General features: G+C 34.1%; 1 protein-coding gene and 4 non-coding genes across 5 annotated transcripts in view; 2 read left to right on the forward strand and 3 right to left on the reverse strand.

Moving 5' to 3' along the window:
* The window catches only part of LOC120420966 (neuronal acetylcholine receptor subunit alpha-7-like), a 209,487-nt gene that overhangs the window by 85,364 nt on the left and 97,488 nt on the right, over positions 1-26,635 (forward strand). Inside the window, exon 4 of the mRNA XM_039584098.2 lies at positions 16,671-16,715. Coding sequence (XP_039440032.1) covers positions 16,671-16,715 — 45 coding nt within the window. The remainder of the gene's footprint in view (positions 1-16,670; positions 16,716-26,635) is intronic.
* On the reverse strand, positions 552-623 carry Trnad-guc (transfer RNA aspartic acid (anticodon GUC)). The gene has a single exon. It is a non-coding gene; the product is annotated as a tRNA-Asp (tRNA).
* Positions 1,796-1,867, forward strand: Trnad-guc (transfer RNA aspartic acid (anticodon GUC)). Its single transcript has one exon. It is a non-coding gene; the product is annotated as a tRNA-Asp (tRNA).
* Positions 15,785-15,858, reverse strand: Trnan-guu (transfer RNA asparagine (anticodon GUU)). The gene has a single exon. It is a non-coding gene; the product is annotated as a tRNA-Asn (tRNA).
* Positions 16,152-16,224, reverse strand: Trnav-aac (transfer RNA valine (anticodon AAC)). Its single transcript has one exon. It is a non-coding gene; the product is annotated as a tRNA-Val (tRNA).

Below are 26,635 nucleotides of genomic sequence, written 5' to 3' on the forward strand. Positions count from 1 at the left end.
TTCAGAAAATGTGAATTTTAAATTCCAATAATTATAATTGAGAGAAGCCAAAAAAATAAATTCTGATGTTTTTTAAATATTATTTTTATTTATTATTTCTAAGAGGGTTAAGCTTTTTCAATATAAGTTAATCTCCTCCCTCGAGTATAACAATCCTCATAATCTTTTTTTTATTCCCTGAATTAATTTCGCTGTTTCAAGATAATTTCCTTTTTTGTTATCAATAAGTCATTTTGTGTTTCACGTTAACCTCAACATTAAATTATATTTTGGGGAAAATACTCTTTATAAAGTAATTGTCCGCCAATTGTGAACATTCGTGTTTTCCTGATAACTGTAAATATTTTTTCAGTTTCAGTTGACCTTAAAAAGTAAAAAAAAACAACATTAAATTTTTGTTTGAGTCGTTATCAATCATATTGCAAAAATTCAGATACTGGGAAATTATATATTATTCGTAAACATTTTAAGCTATAATTCCCAATCAGTCCCAGAGTGTTACTTTTCCTGTTGCAATCCGAGCTATCACAAAGCAAAAAAAAATCTATTGCCTCCCCGACGGGGAATTGAACCCCGGTCTCCCGCGTGACAGGCGGGGATACTGACCACTATACTATCGAGGATTGATAAAAATCTGTGTATTGCTGCAGACTACCGTTATCTATTTGCTGAAATTTATTTATTCGATAAATTCAAATAGAAAATAAATCAATGATAATTATTTAGAACTTTTAAGAACTCAGCTTCGACTAGTTTTATCACCAACTTTGATGAACAAAAAAAATTTGGTGGATATTTTGGAAACATTTCATTGCAAAAATTTTATGGCATATGTCAAGCTGACATTGGCATGAGAAAACTAACTTTAAGTCGTTTAAAAAAAACACCAAAATTGTAAGGTTAACAATACGGCTCAGCACTCCACTTTAAACTTTACCCTAAGATGGCCAAAAAAAAACCCCAAAAATTTAATCTGAGTAATGAATATTCTGATTTTCATTTCAGATACATCTAAACGGTTTATCTTCCCCCGTACAACGCCATCTGCAGTATTTTTCACTGCACGCTACAACCAATTTACACTCCAGTTTTCCATTTTTCTTCGCCATGGCGCCAACATCCGGGTGTTGGTTTTCCTCACGTGCGCGCACTTCGTTAATGCATTTTTCAAGTCATGTTGCCGGCTCCTCCAATTCGTTTTGCAGCGCTTCTGAGACCACTGCAGATGCTGCGCAACCAGCAGTTCTATCCGTTTCCCGACGTCGCCCGGAAAATGCACCTGGTGGGGAAAAGTTTTTTTTCCGGATATAAAAAAGTGGAACAAAATCTCAGCTCGCCCCCTGGAGCAAATATCGCTTTGGCCATGATTTAGCGTTATTACTTTTCTCATAAATTGTGGGTTTGCGCGGCGGATTTGGGTCGGGCAAAAAGGACGCGGCGACCCGGAAGATGACCCCAAAACGATAACCGAAAGGTGGAACTCGGACGTGACCCGTCGATAAGATGCGCTGATTAGAAATGATGTTCCGGTTTGGATTTCGGTTCCGATTCGTGTTTCGGGTGCCACGTGGATGTCTTCAAGAGTGTTGAAGACATTTGAGGGGTGGAATGGATCTCAGTCGGAATGTTTCTCATCGTGAAGAATCTTGGTGTGATTTACATACTAGTTTTGAAGGTTATATAACATAACGTGTTCCTGATTGAAAAATTTAAATTAGACTTTGATAGGTTTACAAATAGGTGTTTGTTGTAGTTCATATCATCAATGTTTAATCAAATTTCTTCAAACATCAAATCCTCGATAGTATAGTGGTCAGTATCCCCGCCTGTCACGCGGGAGACCGGGGTTCAATTCCCCGTCGGGGAGGACAAACTTTTTTTTTGCAGGGAGATCAGTGAAGTCGTCATCTGTTTTTGTTTGTTTGATTGGTTAAACCTGGGTGATGAATAGAGAGAATGCGTAACGTGATTTTCGAATGATCCCACTTTGTTTACATCTACAAAGTAGGAGGCTGTTAAAGCACAAGCATGACTTTTTTCTTACTGGTAACTGAGCTGTTTTAGAATCAAAGGTATGTGTTTTATTTTGTCTAGTTTTTGACATACCTGGTTCAGCGAAAAAACATCGCTAATTCTTGCGAAGCTGATCCATCTAACAGAGAAGACTTTAACTCCAGTTCCTTAAAAGCCGCACATTTTTCATTGTTGCAACAATTTTTAATGATCGATAACAATACTCTCTACCTTTGGCGAACAGTAATTTGGTTCCACTTTGACAGTTCTAAATTGAGGCCGTTTTTTGAACCACTATTCAGCACCCAGGGTTAAACGGTTTTAATTTGTTTTGGTTTATCTGTGCTTACTTAAGAAATGTATTGATAAAGTTACTCGCATTCGTCGACGTTGTCGTGCTATCTTATCGCACACCGTTTTTTGACGTTCCGAGAAAAACGCGTTTTAATGTTTGACCTTGAATAAACATAAATTAGAGCACACAATGTAAACAATAACAAACACGTTGTGTTTGGTTGACCATTCTGTGCATTTTGCAGAACTTTGGTTGAATTTGGTTGCCGGAGTTCCGATTTATAATTACAAATGTTTACGTGGTTGGGCATGCACGTGTGTCAAACGCGTTCTGACCAAAAACTTCTTTGGCTAGTTGTCGCACTTTCAGCAATTTTACGGTTGTGTCAAAATAGCACGACAAGATTGAAACTTCTTTTTATATGAAGGGTGACAACAACACACGGATTTATTTTCGGTTTTTATTGAATATCTCAAGACTGAAACCGAATTTTGAGAATCTGGGAGGGTCAGAAGGTGAAGGCACAAAATTACGTTCTTAACTTAATCTGGCCTTAAAAATGCACGTGGGACAAGATAGCACGACAACGACCAAATGCCGTAATCACTCCTTTCATTTATAATTTTATGTAAAACTTAATTTATCTTTTTTGTTTGATAGAAAAAATACTTTTTTCAATGTAATTTGATGTGTAAACTGTATTTTTCGTCCTACTTTTAGTACTTCTATTAAAACATAATTAACATTTATGCATACGCTTGTTCAAGAATATATTCTGTTTCCTTATCCTAAGCTGTACAAGTTTGTACAAATTTGGATAAGAAAACTGAAGTTGCTTTTCCCTGCAATTTAATTCATTGAATGATCACTTTCTTTGTCACGAGGTTATCGACTGGGGTCCCATCTCATGTGGTTCCCAAGTATTCCGAAATGCAACATCTGCAACATTTTAAACTTGCTGACGTTGATGCATCACGTACCGAAAACCCGGAAGAAAATTCACTTCCCAACCAACTTTTTTTTTCATTCTTCTGTTGGTTAAAGTTTTCCCACTTAATCTGAAAATAATTTGATTTCTTCCACAAACAACTTTTTTCCTTGGGACGCTCTGCAGTTTTACGACACACAGCGCCCAACCAGAATCCCATAAAATTTGGCAATTTCTGCAGCAAACAGCAAATTTCCGTTTAGACCGCCATAAAAATCCGTTTTCCCCCCTTGAACTCAGATAGAATCGCCTGTCCCGTCCATTTCGCGAGTGCGGTGCAGCTCTGTAGGGTGGGAAGTTTTGTGGTGCACTTTTTGTGGTCGCGGCCCCCGGAAGAGGGGATTTCGGTGAGCACACAACAATATTTATGACAACAACCAGAGATACTTTGGAGACTGCGGCGGTTCTTTTTCAGTGTTGCTCGGGTTGGGTATTTGGTTGAACCCTCTCCCCGGAAATGGACAAGTTGTGCTAAGCCATCCGTTAAGAGACTCATGCATGTTGTACGAAGTATTTGTGCGCGGAGGTCTTCCGTTAGAATAGGCACCGAATGGATGCTGGTGCACTTTTGGGGGTGATTTCGAGCAGACGTTGCATTAGAATGATTGACTGTCAGTACTGGAGTTGTTTGAATCGGTTAAAAACTTTTTTTCTATTTTAATTCGAAATAATCTAATATTTTTTATTAACATCAAGGCTCAAATTCGAGAAGCTTGTTACATTACATTTGCAGCATACCGTTTAATAGAAATTTTAGAATAATGAAGCATAATGAACTAATAAATTGTAGAAAAAACAACGCTATAAAATATTACTTGTGTTTTATGCCAAATTTGTTAGGGATAAGATTTTTCCATAACTACCATTCCTGTTTACATGGTATTAAACATAGTTAATATTTGATAACTTAAATCCACATTTTTTCATTTTCTCAATGTTCAGGGAGTAATTTTGAGCAACTTTAGTTCTTCGGAAAACTTTACATATCTTGTTTTATGTTTTTCATTATTAGTTTTTAGTATTTCAAAACGCATTGATCTTGTTTTCTATAAGACCAGCCCCCTTTAAAATCAGTCCGAATAATCATGCGGCAAAAACTTTTTTTTCCAAAAACTTGAAAATTTTATTGAAAATGGGAGTCTAATTGACTGAAAAAAAATTTAAGTGCATTTTCCTGCTTTTATAATTATGAATTATGCATACCTGGGATCGATCAAAAATATTTTGTTTTTTTTTTGTCAAATTCCGATGCACAAAAACACAAAAAAAAAACTTTTTCGGCAAAAAAAAGTCGTCAATGCTTAGTTATTTTAAAAACAAATGATTGCCAAAAAACTGAGCAGGTATAAAATACATTTTTAATCAGTTTTTTCATTGAAATGTTAATACCTTGTATTTTTTTGCCCCACCCCTCGACTTTGACCAGAGTCTAGGGACATAAACTTTAAAAAAGATTTGCAACGGCCTTAGTATCTTTCGCTTATTTGCTGTTTTTCTACATAAAAAAAATGTCTGCTCTCTTAGAATTTCTTAGAAATATGTCTATACAGCAATTCCATTTGAAAAGAGCCTAAACCGAAAAAAGTCCTCCGATCGGGCTCGAAATTTGTCTGGGGGTTTCTTTGCTAAAATAATTAGACCCGTATTTTTTGGTTGGCCATTAGGGAGTTGCGTCTTTCAATTACGAAAATTTTGATACCTAGACATGTTTAGGTCATCGCAGAAATTTTTAAGTTATCGCAGTTTTAGTGAAAAAAGTTGTTTTTTTGCCGATTTCGTCTTTTTCCTGTTTTTGCGCGCGGCGCGTCGAAAAACGCAGTTTTTATTTTAAAAAAATCATATCTCAGAAACGTACGGTTGGACATCGCCAATTATTTGATATGTTATGTGAAATTTTTCGAGGAATCCGATAAAAATATGTTCAGACATAGGCTCTTTGGTTCAGACACGGTCAAAACGCTATTTTATGTTTTCAAACGACTTTTTCAATAGTTAATTTTTTGGACCTTACCTGACAAAAATTGCCATTTGTATGCAGGTCACCCTAATGGAAAAACAAAAAAACGGATCTAATTATTTTAGCCAAGGAACCCCCAGACAAATTTTGAGCCCGATCGGAGAACTTTTGTTTCGGTTTAGGCTCTTTTCAAATGGAATTGCTGTATATCACGGTCAAAATTGACCACAGAAAAATATTTCTTTTTTCAAATTATTGGCATGAAAAAAGTTGAGTAATCAAAGACTAGATTTTTTTTTTTCAAAATGGAACATTCCTTTCCAATGCTTTTTGAAGATTAAAAATAGGATTTAAAAAGGATTTTTGGTATTTTATCATTTTTGACTTATTTGGAAGCAACTAAGGCGCCATTTTTATATGACGTAGCTTTTGCGGGAGAGAAAGTGGTTCTGACGGAGATTGACGATTTAGTTGTCAGGACTGAAAAAAATGTGTGAAGGGGAAATTCTCGAAAAAATGCAACGTGCCTTTTATTTTTTTTAAAGAAATCATAAAACTTTTTTTTCTAAACATTCAGAAAGGAATTTTTAGATTTATCAGTTCAAATCATAACATTGAATATTCCAAAAATGTCCTATTGTATACAATTTTTAGAGCAATGCCAGGAAGGAATGAATCTATAGACCAATGCCAGGAAGGACAAATATTTCTTAGGGAAAGAGGAAAATTTGTCCGTGAAATTTGGGAGCGTTCTTTTATTACGTAATGTTTCGTGTTCGTTCCATACCAATTTAAAAAAATACCGAAATTTTGTTCCGAAGGTGTCCAATTTTTTTGCATTACGCAATAAAAGGACGCTCCCTTTCACCTCTTTTATGATTTAATATTAGCTCAATCAAAACTGAAACAGTGGCAAAGCACTCAAATGTGGTGAATTTAGACATTTTTAGAGGAAAAATTTCACATTTTATTAATCATTAAAGATTTACCCATTCCCAGATGTATTATAACCATGATTTTTATACTGTATGCGACGGATCAAAAATTTGTTATTTTCATAAATATGCATGTGGAACTGTGGAATATACACAAATGAAAATGAAAACAAATTCAATAATATCTCACGATGAAATTTGAAAAAAGGACATAATAATTACGTGAATTTTTAATTTACTTTTGTCATTCGAAGGAAACTCATTTTTTAAACTTAAATTGATTTTGTTTTTTTTTATCCAAAATGCATTTGGAAAATGGAGTACAAAGGTTGAATAGTTTTTGTTTTTAAGAACAACTTTTGGTCATTTAAAAAATCCCAAATGGTCAAGATTAATACTTCTAAGTCTACCCAAAGACAAAATCCAACAAACTCTTGCGACATTCAACGCCTACAACCCCCATCTGCAGTTCACCATGGAAGAGGAGGTGGACAACAAAATCCCATATTTGGACACCCTGGTGATACGCAATCCGGACCAGACACTGGCCACCCAGTGGTACGCGAAACCCATCGCGTCTGGAAGATTGTTGAACTTCCATTCATTCCACCCACTCAGCATGAAGGTAAACCTAGCGTACAACTACATCAAACGAGTAAAAACATTGACCACAAACCAAACACCGCAAGAGCTGAAGCAGATCATCTTTAAAAACCTACGGCTGAACGACTACCCGGCCGCACTGATCAACAGGTTGGTCAACCAGGTACAAAACTCAGCTGAGCCACCAAACAACAGGACAGCAGCCGTCTTCAACAACACCCAGGTACAGCAAGGTACACAATCTGCAACAACACCAAACTCGAACACCACCAATCCGCCAGAAGCCGCAGTTTTCCGATCCCTACCATACATTCCAACACTCACTCCTGCCCTCACCAGTGTCCTGAAAAAAGATTTCCCAAACGTTAAAATAGCCCAAAAATCCATCCAAACCACCTCGCAAATCCTAAAAAACGTCAAAGATCCCGTGAATCCACTCCAACAGTACAATGTCATCTACAGTATACCGTGTGGTAACTGTGACATGTCGTACATCGGTTTGACAACAAACCAGCTCAAAACCAGACTTTCTGGACATCGAGCAAATATCAACAAATACCAAAAACTTGTTGAAGGGGGGATCACCAACACTGATGAGCAGTTGGCCAGACTGGGAGAAATTACTGCTTTACTTGAACATACAATCAACTACAAACATGATTTTGATCTCACCCAGGTCAAGATCATTGATAAAACATTTAAACCCTCTGCTTTATCAGTGTTGGAAATGTGTCACATCGCCAATACGGACAAGACGGTCAACCGCCGTACTGACGTATATGGCCTAAGTAACACATACTCGGGGATTCTACACACTATCAAACCATCTGTAACACGAAGAAACAATCCTCTCTCGGATATCTCCAACCACACACAAACTACTAACACACAATAACCCACCGTTGGGATCATCCAAGCGATACCCACCGCCACACCATATTGTATGAAAGCTAAACCCTTGCAAAGTTGGGATAGTGAACAGTGTCGTTACCGAGATTTTGAATTTGTTCTCGGTTATGCAGTAAGTCGATTTTTCGATATTTTTGGACAACTACACATAGTTTTTTACACTTACTTAGGGAAAACCACCATCTAACTATTACAAACCAGACACCCTACCGTTGGAGAGTAACGAACAGTACGATAGCGACTAGACAAAAGTGAGTCCCATATGATGTTTCGTTGTGTTCCCCTTGCCAATTTTGTGAATAAATTTACAGTTTCCCCTGAAGAAGACCGACAAAACCGGTCGAAACGTCGGGCAGTTTTAATATAAACATCGCTTGATTATTTTTAACCGACTGAGAAAGCCGACCAATCAGAACAGAACATTCCAGTCAAAAAGCATCCAATAAAAAAAATTAAATTAGTTTTTTTTTGTATTTTCATATGCAAGATCTTTTCTCTCTCTACTTTATTCTTATTACAGTCATCCTACATATTCGGAACACCCACAAATTCGGAACACTTTTGTGATAACTTGTCAATAGGATGCAAAATGCAGCTTTTCTGTCGACCCTACTATTTTTAGGACCTTCATTTGGACATTCTCTTGCTATTTCACTAGTAAAAGTAGTACTTTTTGAACAAAAAACTTAATTTCAAGACTATTTTATCCTGAGCAGCAAAACACTGCCTCCAAATTGCCTATTCCATGATTGTGGGATGTTATTGTGCCTCCCACAATTGTGGAACACCTGAATTTAACTGATATTTTCACCAAAAATGTTATCAGACCATGGATCAAACATCACTAAGCTTGAGTTTCACTGGTTTCAGTGGGTGAAGTCATTATTTTGTTACAAATATTTACTCCTAGAGAGATCCAAAGTTTGTTTACATCCGTCAGAAAAAAGTGTTCCGAATTTGTGGATTTCAAGCGTCAAAGTTTTTCTTCAAAAACTTGATATAAAAGTTAAAGTTTGCACATGTTCGATACAGCATTCTAAAGATCGAAAAAAAAAGCTTTCAAATGAAGGTACACGAAAAAAAATCAATTCTTGAAACCGTGAAGTCAGTTCACGATTATGAGAACCACGAAGGAATATATTCACGTTTATGGTGCAAATGCACCATACTCATGAATAAATTCCTTCGTGGATCTCACATTCGTGAACTTAATTCACGATTACGGGAATTGCTTTTTTTCTGTGTAAAAGCGAATCATTAAGTTCAATTATCGATTTGCTATGATTTTTTGAACATTGGCCAATCTGTAAACTGTTCCGAATATGAGGGATGACTGTAATCTTTTTTGACAGTTACCTATCCATTTTTGCTTTGATTAGATGACATTTTTTTCTCTTTGAAACCTTATTAGTCCACAAATATTGAAAAAATGTGTTCTCTTTGAAAAATATTTGCATTGGCCTTATAAATGAAAATTTTAACATTAAAACATTGAAATTATTCTAAAATTGATATCGCACTAATGTATTTAAAACAAAATATTCAGAAATTCTTAGTCGATTGTTTGCTTGCTTTTTCGATTTTCTTCCGCAAAAATTAAATTGTTAACGTTTTAGTTGAGGCATACAAATGGAAATATTCGAATTGTAACATAATGTGTAGTCATTTTGATAGATTTTGGTTGGCTTTTGTTAATTCGCAGTCTTGCTTAAAAATTATGCAATTTCATTCAAGCCTGAATCATAATTGTAATAAGGGAACTATTTCCATAATTTTAAGAAACTTGCAATACTTTTCCCCTTAATATTTAAATCCCTCAAAAGCATTTCGAACAAAATGCTCAGAAGTTGTAAGTCTTTCTTGATCCTCGTTATAAAACCAACAGAAAAAAAACCTTACAAAAACAGCGCAAACCGAAAGCTTCCTTGGTGGAAAAAGGGCGATTTTATTAGCTTTACATTGGCACCGTTTGGAGGAGCTTTTTTCGAGGTGGTCCTCGTCGTCGTCGGGTGCGCTTAAGACTTCGTTCAATAACGACGAACCTCGCCCCGGGGTGGATTAAAAGGGGATATATGGGTGGTGGCCTGCCGAATTGAGAGTTAGTGCTGGGTGCTTGGAAAAATTCCTACCCGCCGGCAGCATATGTGGCCGATTCGGACGAAGGCGAAGGAAGTGTAGTTTTATTGGGTCGAATTGAGGTACACACAGTGCTGTGAGCGGAATAAAATTTATCTTCTTCCCGTTCATTGTTGTGTTAATCCAATTTCCGTTTTGTTTGCACGGGAGTTATGTGGAAATTATTGCCATATTGGCAGGAATCATGCTTCGGCGTGACCCGGGGCTTAATCCTTGATGTTTGAGCAGCGTTAAATTTCAAGCAATTTAAAGAGGAAATTTCTCGTCATTTTCTTCACATGATAACATTTTCCCTCCAATATGTGGCAGAGATGGCATAACCGTTATTCCCCATTACGGAAGCTAAAAAGTTTGATTAAAATTTATACCCAAGCTGGCAAGCATTCCCCACCCCAGCCAACAAAGCTTCCAAAGACGAGTGTCTTCATCCGGAAAGCGGCGAGGCAAATGAAAAGAAAACGCTTCCAGAGGAAAAGTTTGCATTCGGCGCTCATTTCAACCCGGTGCTACTTAGTGTGTGAGTGTGTGTGGCTTTTCCTCATATTCTTCGACAACATATTTTTCCATCTTATGCTTCAGTATGGTAGCATAAGCCCATCAGGGCATGAGTGGGGCGAGGAGGTGCCGTTCAACGAGGATAAAGAGACTGTCGAGTGTGGTTGTGGGTTGAGCAGGTTGGTTGGTTGCGGATATCATGATTGCACATCACTCGAGTGGAGGTAATTCCAAAAGGAAATTGCAATGTGGAAAAATATGAAAGGGTTTTTTTTTCGTTCTTTCCAGAATACTATAATTTTTAATGCTTTATACTTTATATAATCTATCCGTTTTTATTATTTAAAAATAAATTACAAATTAAGGCAAATTGCAGAGTAGGGGAGCTTTTGATGCGACTCCGCCCTCGATCTCTGGAGATTCAACTAATCGGACTCCAACTTCAACAACAACTCTTACGCTGAAATAAAAAAAAATGGAAATCACTACATTCTAAGAATTTTGCATCCTTTTCATATATAGGATTTGAGATTTTGAATGACTGAATAAAATAGGAAGTAAAATTTTTAGAATATATTCATTCTGTACTTTTTTTTTATTTCAGTGTATAGTACAGTCCAAACTCGATTATCCGAAGGTTTGTATGGGACTTCGGATAATCGAATCACGAACAATTTTTTTTCGTTTTTGTCTTTTTCTTGTTTTCAAAAACATCAAAAACAAGTCCTTCGATCCCAATATATTCAAATTTGAATAGTTGATTGCGTGTTAATAAATATGTTAACTACATTTTTCAATATTTCGTGGTTTAAAAAAGTTTAAATCATTTTAACGTAGTTGAGGACTTTTTCTCGACAATCAAAAATTAGACAACGAAAAATAAAAAATTGTTTTTCGTCATTCGATTTTCCGAAGTGAGATTTTTCTTAGGCCTTCGGATTATCGAGTCTGGACTGTATATCAAGATTGTTAACGATAAATTCATCGAGGCTCGATAAAGATAACGATGGTTCTAACTTTTTTGTATGGATCGTGGATAATCGCCATAACTCCCCCCCCCCCCCTAAAGTGTCCACGTTGTTTATGGATGGTCTCAAAGGACGATAACTCATTTTTATAATCCTTCTTTAATCGACTTAATTCAACCCTTTATGTTTAATTTTCAATGTATTCACAAACAATATTTTTTTTGAATATCTAGTAAGTTTCAATGTTCTCATAGTTGTGCACAAAATAACGTATTTTTACGAAAATACTCAAATTTTAAACATATGTTTTATGGGTATCAAACGAAGTAAAATTTTGTATGATTTTTTCCCTTCATTAAAATTTTTATGAAAATTCTAAAATTTTAAAAAATTATTGTATTTTTTCGAAAGTACTATATTTTTTAATTTGCTAAATAGGCATCAAACGAAGCGATATTTTATTTGCTTTTTGTATTAATGGTGTTTTTGGAGATGCTGAAATTTCCACAAAAAATACCGTTTTTTTAGGAATTTTAATTTTGTATCAAACCCATATTGCAAATTTTGAAAATTTGATTATTTTCAAAAAAAATACGGTAATTTGCAAAAATTTTAGTTTTTTACAAAAATTTTTTAAAAAAGTAAAAAAAAAATCATTAGATACCAATATTGCAAATTAAGAATAATTGAATATTTTTGAAAAAAAAAAAAACACGGTATTTTGTGAAAATTTTAGTCAGGGTGCACAGCAACGAAGGAAGTTGTTGTCTTCGCAGAAAAAAATAATGTAAATTTGGAAGCTGTAATTTTGGAAGGTTGAATATTACCTCTTTTATGATGTAATTTTACCTCAATTTAGACTGAAAAAGTGACATTACACCAGAAAAGTGGTAAAATTACACATTTCCAGAGGTAAAATTACATCTTTTTTCTGACATAAAAGATGTACCCCTTCCCAGATGTAATATTACCATGATTTTTTTTCTGTGTTATTTTTCCAAAATTGTCAAACTTACGGACCAAATCCTGCGACAATGTGATTGTAAAGATAGTAAAACTTTGTTGTAAATTACATTGTTGACAGTACTTTTGAGGATGAATAAAAATATATTTCGATAGTACCCGTACTTTTGAAGATACTAAAATGTCTGTAACATAAATGTGGGTGCAAAAGCTCTGGTTGATATGCACCTTAAAAAAAACTCTTGTTGAGTGAAAAATCAAACAAAATTTTTTTGATAGATACCAATATTGCAAATGATGCAAATTTGAGTATTTTCGAAAAAAACGGTATTTTATGGACATTTTAGTATTTTACAAAAAAATCAAATAAAGTGAAAAAATATACACAAATTCGACAAGTTAAATGCCTTTAAAATATTTCACATGAATTAAGAGAAATATTAAACAAGGAAAGTATATATTTTTGAGGATCACAAGTGGCTGAAAATGACCTCCTAAACACGGGAAAAACACAAATTCTTGAATAAAAAATCAATGATTTTTTAGTAAAATAACTCGACAGTTTTGAAGTTGATGTCAGTAAGCGCTTCAATTTTGTCAAGGTTTGGTGGATTTGTACTCCTTAAACACGCTATAATCGACAGAATTGAATTTTAGTCAATTCCCTGCCAATAAATAAAATTGAAAGTTTCGCCAGGTGCACTTCGTTCATACCTGGGGACAGCAAAACTAATGGGGTGCGCATGGTTGCTTAAGATGATTCCTTACCATTTTTACGCGAAATTTTCAATTTTATTTATTGGCAGGGAATTCACTTAAAATAAATTCTATCGATTGAAGAGTGCTAAGAGAGACCAAATCTACCATACCTTGACGGAATTGAAGCGTTTACTGACATCAACTTCAAAAATGTTGATCTTGATTGGATCACCCAGAATTTTAAGTCAACTTAAGTCGTACCACAAGCATGGTGGAAATTTTGCGGCATTAGTAAATATTTCTACATTTTCATTTGTACCTCAGAAGTTGTAAGACACAGAAGGTTCAACAATTACGCACCTTTTCTTGGACACTTATCCAAATACTGCAGGTAGGACGTCAAAAAAAAAACCATTTGATATGCCTCACGAAAAAGGGGTTCCGCAGCCAGGGTTAAAAAAACGATAAAAGTAAATAAAATGATAATTTTATTGCCTTCACGTGCGCCACCGTGTTTCGCCTGGTTGTGGCCATTACCGGCAATATTGAGCGGTTGCAGTCAGTCAGTCGGTTGTCGTTAAAAATTTGGACCTGGCCGCGGTAGGCCACGTGGCCACGGTCACATATGCCCGGGGATCCTTTGGAGGTTGGTCCATAATGTTGCAGATGCTGTAGCATCACGTTTTTGTTGTTCCCTCATCGTTGTACCGTCCAAAATAAGGCCATCAAAACTGATTTTACATAAACAGTTAAGGACTCTGGCGGATTTCGAGCGGTGACACATTTTATGGTGCTTTTGAGAGGAGGGGGAGGTTGGATGGCAACACTGCCATCCACGGCTAATGGTATGAATTTGGAATGAAGTTTTGGGTGATGATTTTCATTAAAGGGCGGAGTGAGCGAGCTTCAGCGTTTTGTCGAGCATAATTGGATGAAGAAGGAAGAATTAATAACGGTTGGATGAATTGGGGATATGAACACAGTTTAAATTAAAAAAGTTTTGGATTTTACGGAGGGGGTAGGAGGACCAAGGATAGCAAATGTGATGCGACGACTGTCGGGAAAACATTTTAAATTTGCATGGCTGAGGAACAAACATTTCTGGAATAGGTTCCTGACGAGGTTCATGGTCGATTCAAATTTTAAGGATGCAACTGTTTGTGGGTGTCGTTACTAAATAATGGTTTATTAGTGTCTTTCTCTATTTTTTTTATTTATTCATATTATTATAAACATTTGCGGATCTGTATATTGTAATTCTGTCGTTCCTATGAGCTCATGTGGAGATATTTACAGTTTAAAATTCAACTGGTTATAAAATGCATTATAAAAATTGAGTTGAAAATAATTGCACTATCAAGAATTTAGTTTCATCAGGAATATTCTCAAAAGGAGAAAGACTAGATCATTTGAATCATTTTAATTTTCCAATCTCTCATACAGTCAGAATTACAGGTTTAAAGTATTAAAAATGTTGCCAAGAGCTGATAAAGAAAACATAACCTATTATAATAAATTGTGTGGTTGTTTTGTTTGGTCAAAACCTTTTGATAGAATTGACGGAAAACTAAAAAAACTTGTTAAAATCTGTACAAGTTAGAAACAGAAATAACCCTTATTCAGTCAGCCAATTGCAATATCTGGCATTTTCAGATTTATCTGGCCACCTGGCATAGCTGCATACAATAATCTCGCAAGCTCGGTACAATTTGGAGATCATTCAATGATTAGAAAAACTCCGTGAAAATCGATATTTGAACAAAATAATCTTTATAATCCTTTATTTGGAAGTTTTGCTTGATGTACCGATCTACAACAAATTGTAACTTCTGATTTTAAGTTTTTGAAGAAAACTAACATTTTCTTACACAAGTAAACATAGATTGATTGGTTATTTAAGCGCTGGATGAAATGCAACTTAATATTAAATATGGACTTATGAATCGATGATCGAAATCGATTTATGTATCTCTGTTTCGGTCTGTTAAATTCAGAAGTCCCACAATTGGTGTCAAAAACAATAACATCGCACAACTGTATTTAAATAAAATCATATCGACAAAATTGCACTTTTGCAAACATGGCTTGTGTTTATTAAAAAATAAAAGTTTGGCGTCTTCAACTTCCATGACAAAGTAAAATATTGGTTGGCATACTGGAAGGTCCTTGCATGTCAACAACTTCTGATTTCATTTACTTTCGTGTAAAGACCACTTTGCTCAAAAGTTTGGGTACGATTTACTACTTCAAAAGATAGCTCTTGTATGTACAAGTACAACAATTGGGTCCTAAAAGGAAGCTTAGATTTGTGATATTATTGTTTACAACGATAATAAAGCTTGTTTTTCTGGCACTTTGTTCGATCCCAAAGGATTTAAAATTGATTTTTAATTCAATTTTCAAAAATGAACTTCACTGTCCTTCTTGAAAAAAGGGTCCAACTTGACAGCTTGTTCCAAGGGTACCATAGTTCGAAAAAAATATTGTCTTGCCAATTTTTTTTTTTTTTGCATTAAAATGTTAAAAAGTGATCATGAATGGTTTATTATCGTGTTTTTTACCGTTGTACATAAAAACAGACATATGGCTTTAGGACCTTATTCTTCCCAAGACACCACATAGCGGGGATGTCACATAAATTAGTAAAAAGAGGCACAAAATGCGTTTTCAGCTGGTATCGAGTGATATTTAATTTAGTAGGAAGTGAGCAAGTAAGTTTCTATCAAAAGTTTAACAAAATAAGTTGTTGGATGGCATTAGGATCGAATCCTTTACCTTTACTGACTGTAATATTGGCAATAAAAAAAATACTAAAAAAGATCCCGCCCCCGGGTGGACTCGAACCACCAACCTTTCGGTTAACAGCCGAACGCGCTAACCGATTGCGCCACGAAGGCCTGTGAAGATGAGCAGGAAATATCCAAACAGGCCAATGAGACCTACATTACCGATTGTGAAGTAGCTTACTTTACCTTCTAACGGTCATTTTGATAAGCGTATCGATTTAAGAGTGAAATTTCAGTAGGAAATTTAATTAATAACAGTTTGTTGAAAGGAGACGGCGACGCTGTCTATCCATTATTTACAAGGAAAACGTCACTATCATAAAAATGTCATAATTTAACGATTATCATCATCAAAAAAACGCAATCAATTAACAAACACCGCCCACCCAAGCAAAAAGTTATTCTGTTTCCGCCCGGGATCGAACCGGGGGCCTTCCGCGTGTTAGGCGGATGTGATAACCACTACACCACGGAAACAGCGATGTTTAGTGGTGGTCCCACTAGCGAACCAATCATTTCATTCTCTATCCTACACTTGACCGAGTAGTGCTTTACGATCGGTACCCTAAAATAGAAACTCGCGAAAGAGAGATACGAAAACAAAACAAAACACGTACGAACAAGTTCAAACCCAGGCAGATAAGCGTTTAGCTGCTTTAGAGCGAGTGTGTTTTGAGAGAGCGCGCGAGCGCTCGCGAGAGAGAGTCGTTCATCACTGCTTGCTGCCCCTCTACCTGAAGAGTCTCTTGCTTGAGTCGTTTCGGTACTTTGCGGTGGAGTGTCGTCGTTTCTTGTTCTCGTCACTTCTGACGTGAAATCGCTTCTCGTCAGTTCTTCATCCACTCTCTCCACGCTAGACTGATCGATTCGCATCCTTCTTCTAATCGACCATCGTTTTTTTCTGCTCTTTTTTCCCATTTCAGGACGAAAAAAATCAACTGCTCGTCACAAACATATGGTTGAAGCTAGTGAGTATGAGGGGTTCTGGGTATCGACAAAGTCTCAAATTCCCGTGTACAGATGCTTGGGTAGCTCTACTGCTGCTGCTCTGGAAAGGACTCGACTTGCTTGACATCCTGACCTCCCGACGACACGAGCACGACTTGTGTGTCGAGCGTTGAGGGTGTGTCTGGCGTCGCCTTTCGAGAGTGGCCTAGTGGCACAGCTCTGACCTAGCCTGTCGAAAGCGCTAAAAATAGAGCAAAAGGATGACCGACCACACCACTATCAGAGATGACATCGAGCGCCACAGCAGAAGAAGGGTTCGGACATCGGACCCCGGACCTAGTCAACGCCGAAGACAAACTAGCGCGCAGCACAAGTCCCAAACGACGATAAAAAAGAATCACTTTTGAAACAAGTTCGACTGGGGGGACGACCTGCTCCCCCCGTTACGTCGTATTACATCATCCGGAATTTCTCGTAGAGTTGTTGGTTTTTCGGTAGCTGTTTGATGTTTGCCCTCTTAGTTTTTCTTTTTTTTAGAGGGGTGAAAAACAGGTCATCAGAACTGTTGAGAGCAGCAGCGGGGGTTGGTTCAAGTTACGGGAAACAGTTTCGGAACGGGTGACGTCCACTAACGGACCTCCACTGACTGTTGGAATGCGGCGAAAATACGTCCATTTAATTTTATTTCGCAAATGGAAACAGTTTGGACAGTTTCGAGCGGGGTTCGATTGAAGTTTTTGTGCGATGAAAAGGGCGAGCAGATGGTTCTTAATTTTGATAATGTTGAGGGAGGTTTGGATTGATTTCATATCGGAAATTAATTTAATTAGGCAAAAAACGATCATAAAAGTATCGATTTAGAAGCTTTCAAGTAATCCAGTCTGATTCCATTTTTAGGATGCCAAATTTGTTCGTATTAGATTTTTTTCTTTCAATTGTTTATAAATATAACTTACAATTTAACATAGTTTTCTAATTGGAATTCAAGTCTATTATAATCTATACGAACTCAATAGGAATTATTTCCAGTTGGTTAAAAATCATTCCAATGCAGGTCAATAAGCTAAACATTATGATGGACATTAATAGTCAGGACCCGGTGCCTGCAGTTCCCGTTACAGTTTATATGGAATTCCAATAAGAATGTAACAGAAAAATTAGGCTCCGGGTCCAGACTGTTAAAAAAACATATTTTAAATTGTTTGCAAACGACAACAGTAAGCACTAAACTAAAGTTTTTTTTCTTTCTAAAAACAATTTACTGACTGATTTACTGACTGATTTACTGACTGATTTACTGATTTTACTGATTTTACTGATTTTTAAGTTGATTGCAGTGAACTAGTGAACGTGCCTATTGCTTAGGACCTATACTATGTCAAGAAATAAAAATACAAATACTTGACATTTTGTAATGATGAGCATTTCTCAAATTTAGTTTAATTTTTTTTGTATTTTTTAATCCTGCTAAAACTTTTTTGGGAGCCTTCAATATGCCCAAAGAAGCCATTTTGCATCATTAGTTTGTCCATATAAATTTCCATACAAATTTGGCAGCTGTCCATACAAAAAAATCAAAAATCTGTATCTTTTAAGGAATTTTTTGGTCGATTTGGTGTCTTCGGCAAAGTTGTAGGTATGGATAAGGTCTACAGTGAGAAAAAATGATACACGGTTAAATATTTTTTTGATGATTTTTTATTTCACTTTTTGTCACTAAAACTTGATTTGCAAAAAAACACATTTTTTTTTTGTTTTGTTTCTGATTTGTTTTAGGGGATATCAAATGCTATTTTTTCAGAAATTTCCAGAATGAGCAAAAAATCTTTGACCGAGTTATGATTTCTTGAATCGATACTGATTTTTCCAAAAAAAATCATAAAGCGCATCGTTTTCAAGTTACAGCTATTTTTGTATTTTTTTTTTTGAAAATAGTCGCAGTTATTTATTTTTTATACATAGTGCCCATGTATGCCCACTTTAAACATGATATTTTTGAATAACTGAGAAAATTTTCTATATTTTGCTTGTTTGAACTTTGTTGATACGATATTTTGTTGCTTAGATATTGCCATGCAATGGTTTAAAAACATGAAAATTGAGGTTTTCTAAGTCTTACTCAAACAACCCACCATTTTCTAATGTCGATATCTCAGGAACGAATGGTCCGATTTACAATGTTAATAAATAAATCATTCATCAAACTTTCCGATCTTTTCGAAAACAATATTTTCAACTATTTTAAAAAAAGACTATAATTTCAAAACGGTGTAATATTTAATGTTTGACCCTTTTGAAATGTTAGTCTTGATATAATATAATTGATCACAATCATGATAACGTCATGATTCGAATTCCCGGACACTTCGAAACCCGGACACTTCATCTTGTTTTATCATTTATTTGGATATAGGTTCGCATTATGCAATGTCAAAACTGTGTTATTTGATGAATTCCAACATCAACTTTCATTTAAAGTTTGTTTGAACGCTGTAGTTAATGCAAAAACAATTAAATAGAATAAAATTATAAGTTTACCAAAAATGCGAAACATTTCACTTGAAATATTTCAAAGGCGTTCGAAGCACAGGCAAAGCAGAAATTCATGGTATCGATTTCCTTAAATTCTAGCATTTTTTATATAAACTATCTATTGTTTTGATGTTAACAGCTTATTTGAGACCTAAAGAATGCCATTCACTAACATTTCAGTCCAAATTTGTGCGATTAATAAGTCAAATCGAGTGTCCGGAATTCGAAGCAAAAGTGTCCGGATTTCGAATCAGCTTTTATCAGTGTCCGGGATTCGAAGCCCAACAAGTCATATTAATTTTTAAAGTCTCATGAAAAATTGTTAGAAAAGACATAGTTTGCATGCATTTTCTTGAAACTGACTGTTTATACTACATCCTGATGATTTTTCTACATTTTCAACTTATTACATGATTTTTTGCCAGCTATAACAAAAATGATATGTTACTAAGTGTCCGGATTTCAAATCATGACGTTATGTTCAAAAATATTGTTTTCGAAATGATCGGAAAATTTCACGAATGTTTCATATTTTAACATTGAAAATCGGACCATTAGTTGCTGAGATATCGGCACTAGAAAATACTGGGTTGTTTGGGTGAGACTTAGAAAATATCAATTTTTCTGTTTTTATACCTTTGCATGGCAATGTCTCAGCAACTAAAGGTTGTACCAACAATTTTCAAAAATGCTAAATATAGAGAATTTTCTCAGCGTCTCAAAATATTTTTTTCAAAGGTGGGCAAACATGGGCATTTATTATAAAAAAAAACTACTGCTACTGTTTTCAAAAAAGTTACCTAAAAATTGCTATAATTTGAAAACGGTGCACTTTATGAAAATTTCGCAAAAGTTCTTTTCGATTGCAAATACGATTTTTCATTGAAAAATTAAGTTGAAAAATTTCAGCGACCAATATTTTGATTTTTGAAACAAATCAATATAGATTCAAAAAACCATAACTCGGTCAAAGATTTTTGACACTCTCTGGAAATTTCTAAAAAGTTGGTATTTGATGTCTCAAAAACATATCAAAAATGAAAAAAGTGAAATTAAAAATCACCCAAAAACTTTTTTAACTGCATTTATTTTTATCATTACAGTCCTAATTCATATTAACAACTTTGCCGAAGACACCAAATCGGTCAAATAATTCCTTCAAAAGAAACAATTTTTTGAAATTTTATATATATTTTTTGTACGGGCAGCTGCCAAATTTGTATGGAAAATTATAAGGACAAAAATGGTGGAAAATGGCTTCTTTGGGAATACCGAAAGCACTACAAACAGTTTCAGCCGGATTAAAAAATACAAAGATAAAAAAAAAGATCGATTTCGTAGAGAATTGCTCACTGCTAAAAAATAAAAATAAATGAAAATTAAAGTATCTTGATGAACTATAAAAAAACTAAATTTTAAATATCACGCCCAACATAAAAATTTTAAAAGCGATAGTTTTCATAAATTGCATTGTACATTATTACAGTTGTGAATTGGTGAAAAAAAGTTCTCAGGTTTTCTGATTTGAGGCCGAAATTTCAAAATTTGCACAGAGTCTTAAAGTGCCCTTTTATTAAAAAAAATAACCTTAGACAATGTACTTGAAATAGATTTAAATCAGTTGTACAAATTTATTCAAGGAAAGTCTAAATTTTCAGCGATAGTTTTGTTGCTTCCTGATTTTGGAAAGGAGACAAAACCTTTCGATTAACATTTTTTTTTCAATTTTTCTTCATTTTCAAATAATCCTTGTATCTTTTTTCCAAAAAGTTCTAAGTTTAAGTTCTACGACCTATAACTTTGACAAAGACATCAAATAGATCAGAAAAATCCTTTTACAAGACACAGAATTTCATGGTCACTGTTCACTTTCATCCATATTAAAAAAAAACCATGATTATTCAAGCAGTTTTTTTTAAAGAAATGATAAATTTTGTACTTGCTGTGACTTACCATAAATGACAAACAAAGCGATCAATGCTATTAATTTATGGTGTGGTAAATATCCTTTCCGAATTTATGCTTACAAAAGTTTACTCTTCTTGCGTTAAGATTAATGGTTGTTGGTTGCGGATCCCCCCGTCTTGCTTGCTCTGGAGTAGGGGAAACCCTCCACCATCAAGCGGTGGGGAGTCCCACCATTACCACGTACTTTTCACACGTACTTACCCCAAAATTAGATGGCCCCGACCCCACGAGGACCACAAGCCCGGTCGTCGACGGTGTGTAATTGATACTCTCACTCTTAAGAGGGGGAAAGAGCTCCTGCTGGGGTTGAGCTGAGTGGTTATGGCCATTGAAGATTCTTGGAGGTCACCACGAAAAGGGCCAAGTACCTGGTGTTGCTCTAATTTATGTGATTTATGCTGCTTTTAGATGCGATAAATTGTGGCAAGACAACGTTAAGGGAGGCCCTTTGCTGGCTAATGTGTATTGTGTACCACTTTTTGTATTCCATTTTTGATGATCTATGTCAGTGCCGTGCTTTGATAAACAGTTCAGTTCGGGTAGTCTCATCATAACATTGTTCAATGTTTAAAAAAAAATGTTTCAAAGAAAATTTGTTGCATAATCTGCTCGAATTCCATACTAAATTCCTCTCAAATCGCTGACCCAACACATTCATCGAATCCAGGTCAAACCAGCTGGTCAAAATCGAAATTTCACCAAAACCCCAAACCGAAATCCCGAACAAAGTGCCCCAACCAAAAGAGCAACATCATTTCAATAATCCGAACCTTCGCCACAAAAAAAAAGAAACAAGATTCAAAAAAGCGACAAGAAAATCGGAAAACTATCCCCACTCCCTCCACCTCCAACTCCCCCCAAAAGCTTTTCAATGGGGATACTGTATCGACAAAAGCTGTTGAAGAGCAACCGGTAGAAACGTCGTGTCACAAAGGGCGTCGGTCGTAATGGTTGTGGAGTCTTGGGACGAGACGCGAGACGTGAGATGGCAGAAATGTTAGGTCATGGTTTAGTCGAGGAGATGCTGGAGGAAACATGGTGGTGGGAAAATGGAGACCCCTCCATTAGCATTTTGTTCGAAGAGGGAAGGAACACAACAGTTTTCCCCAATTCTATTTTGTGCTTGAGAGCAGGGTGATTAAAAAATGTTGCAAAAACTGTTTAAGACTCTCTTAAAAATGTCCAAACATTTAACAAATTTGATAAGATTAGATTGAGGCAATTGGGTACCGAGAAATTAAAAGTGAGAGTGTGTGCAACATGGAGTTAAACTTTCTGTTCAGTTACTGTGAAGGTTTCCATGGCACTTCGAAAAGTTTAACTCCATGTTGCACGCACACGCTCTCACATTTAATTTCTCGATACAAACTATAAAACTAAATTTTAAAAATATTTGTGCAAATGAGGAAAAAGTTTAAACTGATATGAAAAACTGGCAATTTTTAAACTTAGTTAAATTCTACATCTAAAATCATGATTTTAATGTTAGATCACAAGGTAATGACAGTTTAATTTTTGTTTGCTTGATTTTTCCAAGCCTAATTCTAAAACCAAAAATTTCAAGAAACCTTAAAACTGGAAGCTCTACATTGAAATCAACAATAAAATTATATGAATTTCTCTAATTTTTAAAATGACAATATGTTGTTTGGGCATATTTTTCGATACTTTTAAAACATTCGAATGAAAAAATAAAAATAAAAAAAAGATGTGATAGAAAAAATATACCATGCTTGTTGTAATTTTTTATTTAAATAATGATCAATCCATGATTTTGATAAATAAATGTTTATCTTGCATAAAACAATACCAATACATTAAATTTATTGAATTTGATTGATCAATTTCTTGAAATATTTATATCAAAATTTGAATTATTTGAAATACACGGAATGCTTGAAAAACTTGAAATACATGGAATAATTGAATAACTTTGAATTCTTTGAAAACTAATAATATTTTAAACACATAATACTTAAAAAAATGAATGTACTTGCAATGCTTTTAATAATTGGAAGATAAAAGTACTTGAAATAAATTAAATGTTTGACATATCATAAATGTATGAAATATTTGAAATACTTTCTTGAAACACTTGAAGTACTTGAAATACCTGAAGTACTTGAAATACTTGAAATACTTAAATCACTTAAAATTCTTGAAATACTTGAAATTCTTAAAATACTTGAAATAATTGAAATTGTTAAAATTCTTGGAATAATTGAATTTCTTTGAATTCTTCAAATTTTAATATTGTTTGAAATACCTATGAAACTTGAAAATCAAACTACTTCAAAAAAATTTAATACTTGAAAAAATTTAAGAACTTGAAAAACTTGAAATACTTGAAATACTTGAAATACTTGAAATACTTGAAATACTTGAAATACTTGAAATACTTGAAATACTTGAAATACTTGAAATACTTGAAATACTTGAAATACTTGAAATACTTGAAATACTTGAAATACTTGAAATACTTGAAATACTTGAAATACCTGAAATACTTGAAATACTTGAAATACTTGAAATACTTGAAATACTTGAAATACTTGAAATACTTGAAATACTTGAAATACTTGAAAAACTTGAAATACTTGAAATACTTGAAATACTTGAAATACTTGAAATACTTGAAATACTTGAAATACTTGAAATACTTTAAATTCTTTAAATACTTTAAATACTTGAAATACTTGAAATACTTGAAATACTTGGAATACTTAACATATTTGAAATATTTAAAATACTTGAAATATTTGAAATACTTGAAATACATGAGATACTTGAAATTCTTTTAAATATTTATAAATATTTTATAAAATATTTTAAATATTCATTAATATTTTATAAAATATTTTAAATATTTATAAATATTTTGTAATTTTTTTTTAAATTCTTGAGATATTTAAAGCATTAGTAATAATTTAAAGTTTTTTAAATAATTGAAATGCTTGTAAAAATTGAAAAACTTGAAATAGACGAAATACACGAAATACTTGAAATATTTAGCAATTCATATAATTTAGAATTAATTTTGAACATTTATTTTTCCCTTATTTATTGAAATGGACACACCGATGCCATTTTTAAGATTTGTGAAAGTATAGAAAGTTTTGATATGTTGCATTTTTCGACAGGAGCATAACTGTTATCATGCTTGAAAATATTCAGAATAGTTTTAAGTAGTTTATAAAGATTACTAAATTCAGAAAAAAGACTATTGAGCAATTCTCTACCAAAACCGGAATTGGATTTTATTTGTATTTTTTGATTTGGCTCAAACTTTGTGGGGGCCTTCCCTATGACCAAAGAAGCCATTTTGCATCATTAGTTTGTCCATATAAATTTCCATACAAATTTGGCAGCTGTTCATACAAAAATGGTACGTATATATTCGAAAATCTGTAACTTTTGAAGGAATTTTTTGATCAATTTGGTGTCTTCGGCAAAGTTGTAGGTATTGTTAAGGACTATTTAGAAAAAAATAGGTACACGGAAAAAAAATTTCCCGATTTTTTATTAACTTTTTTTTCACAAAAACTCAAATTCCCAAAATACGTATTTTTTTATATGTTTTAGGGGACAAAAATCCGCAACTTTTGAGCTATAGAGAAACATGGTCAAAAAATCTGCCGCCGAGTTATGATTTTTTGAAAAACTGGTGATTTTTGGAAAAAATCGAAATTTCATACATAAAATTTTTTGACCTCATTTTTTTATGCAAAATTGAATTTGCAATCGAAAAGTACTTTACAGATTTTTTGATAAAGGGCTCCGTTTTCAAGATATAGCCACCGAAAGTTTGATTTCAGCGAAATATTTGCAATTTTTCGATTTTTAAAAATAGTGATCATGAGTGACCATTTCTAAAAATATTTTTTTTTTAAAGTTCAGAAAATTTGCTATAAAATTATCTAAGAGACATTGAAGATTAGACCTCTGGTTGTTGAGATACAGCGGCTTAACGAAAAAGAAACACGAAAATTGAAGTTTTCTAAGTCTCACCCAAACAGCCCACCATTTTCTAATGACGATATCTCAGCAATCAATGGTCCGATTTTCAATGTTAATACATGAAACATTCGTGAAATTTTCCGATCTTTTCAAAAAAAATATTTTGAAAAAAATTAAATCAATACTAGCATTTTTAATGGGCATAATATTCAAAGTTTGGCCCTTTTAAAATGTTAGTTAGAGTTTTTGTGAAAAAAAAGTTAATAAAAAAAATCGGGAAATTTTTTTTTCCGTGTACCTATTTTTTTCTAAATATTCCTTAACAATACCTACAAATTTGCCGAAGACACCAAATTGATCAAAAAATTCCTTCAAAAGTTACAGATTTTCGAATATTTACGTACCATTTTTGAATGAACAGCTGCCAAATTTGTATGGAAATTTATATGGACAAACTAATGATGCAAAATGGCTTCTTTGGTCATAGGGAAGGCCCCCACAAAGTTTGAGCCAAATCAAAAAATACAAAAAATAAAAATGGTCGAAATCGGCCGGTTTTGTAGAGAATTGCTCTATTGCTCTTTTAACATTACTGAAACAAAGTTTTAAAATCTGAAAATTTCTGAAATTAATAAAATTGAAAAATTTTAGACATTTGCTGAATGATTACAGTTTTTAGAAATAACTCTTAAAACAAATATAAAACTTCCTTATCGGCCTTTATAAAAAATATAGGAAGATCTATAATAAATTTCAAAAAGTTTATTGATAATAAAATAAAAATTAAGTTTTCGAAATTTTTAAGTGTTGACAATAAATCATAATATTATGAAAGAATCCAAACATCCTTTAAAAGATTGTCAACGCAGACAAGTTCGGATCCCGGGGTGGAAGAGATCATTGAGCAAAATATTAATATAGAATAATCAATATTTAATGTTAATATTAATGCCTGCAAACGTACAAGTTTTGAAAAAAAAAAAAATCAAAATAACAGTTGTTGTTCGAAATCGTCAATGGCATTTGAATTAAAATCTTCAATACATTTCCCATTTTTAAGTTAAAAAATCCAAATGAATTTTGCTGAAATTATCAAATATGCATAGGATGAAGGTGATTTCAATATACATTTAAGTGAATATTTTATCTTATTGAAAATAATATAAATAAATGAAATATATGCAAAAAATTATAGAACAATCACTTTGAAAGATGTTCAAACTTTTATCAATAGACCACCCTAACCCATCCCAACCCCTTTTAACCAGCCCGTCGGTCAACGAGATTGGGCTTCTCGATTTTCCACGGCAAAGCTCAGCACACAACAAAGAAAGGGCAAAAGAGGAAAACGCTACTCCCCCGAAAATAAGAACTCCCTCCCGTCGAAAGAAAATTGAAAATACATTTAGCTCTGACTACGCTCGCTTCCGCCGCCGCCGCCGTCGTCGCCATCGTTTGAAAGTTGTGCTCATTCTTTTAAAAA

The sequence above is a fragment of the Culex pipiens genome, chromosome 2, assembly GCF_016801865.2.
Source record: "Culex pipiens pallens isolate TS chromosome 2, TS_CPP_V2, whole genome shotgun sequence".
NCBI lineage: Eukaryota > Metazoa > Arthropoda > Insecta > Diptera > Culicidae > Culex > Culex pipiens.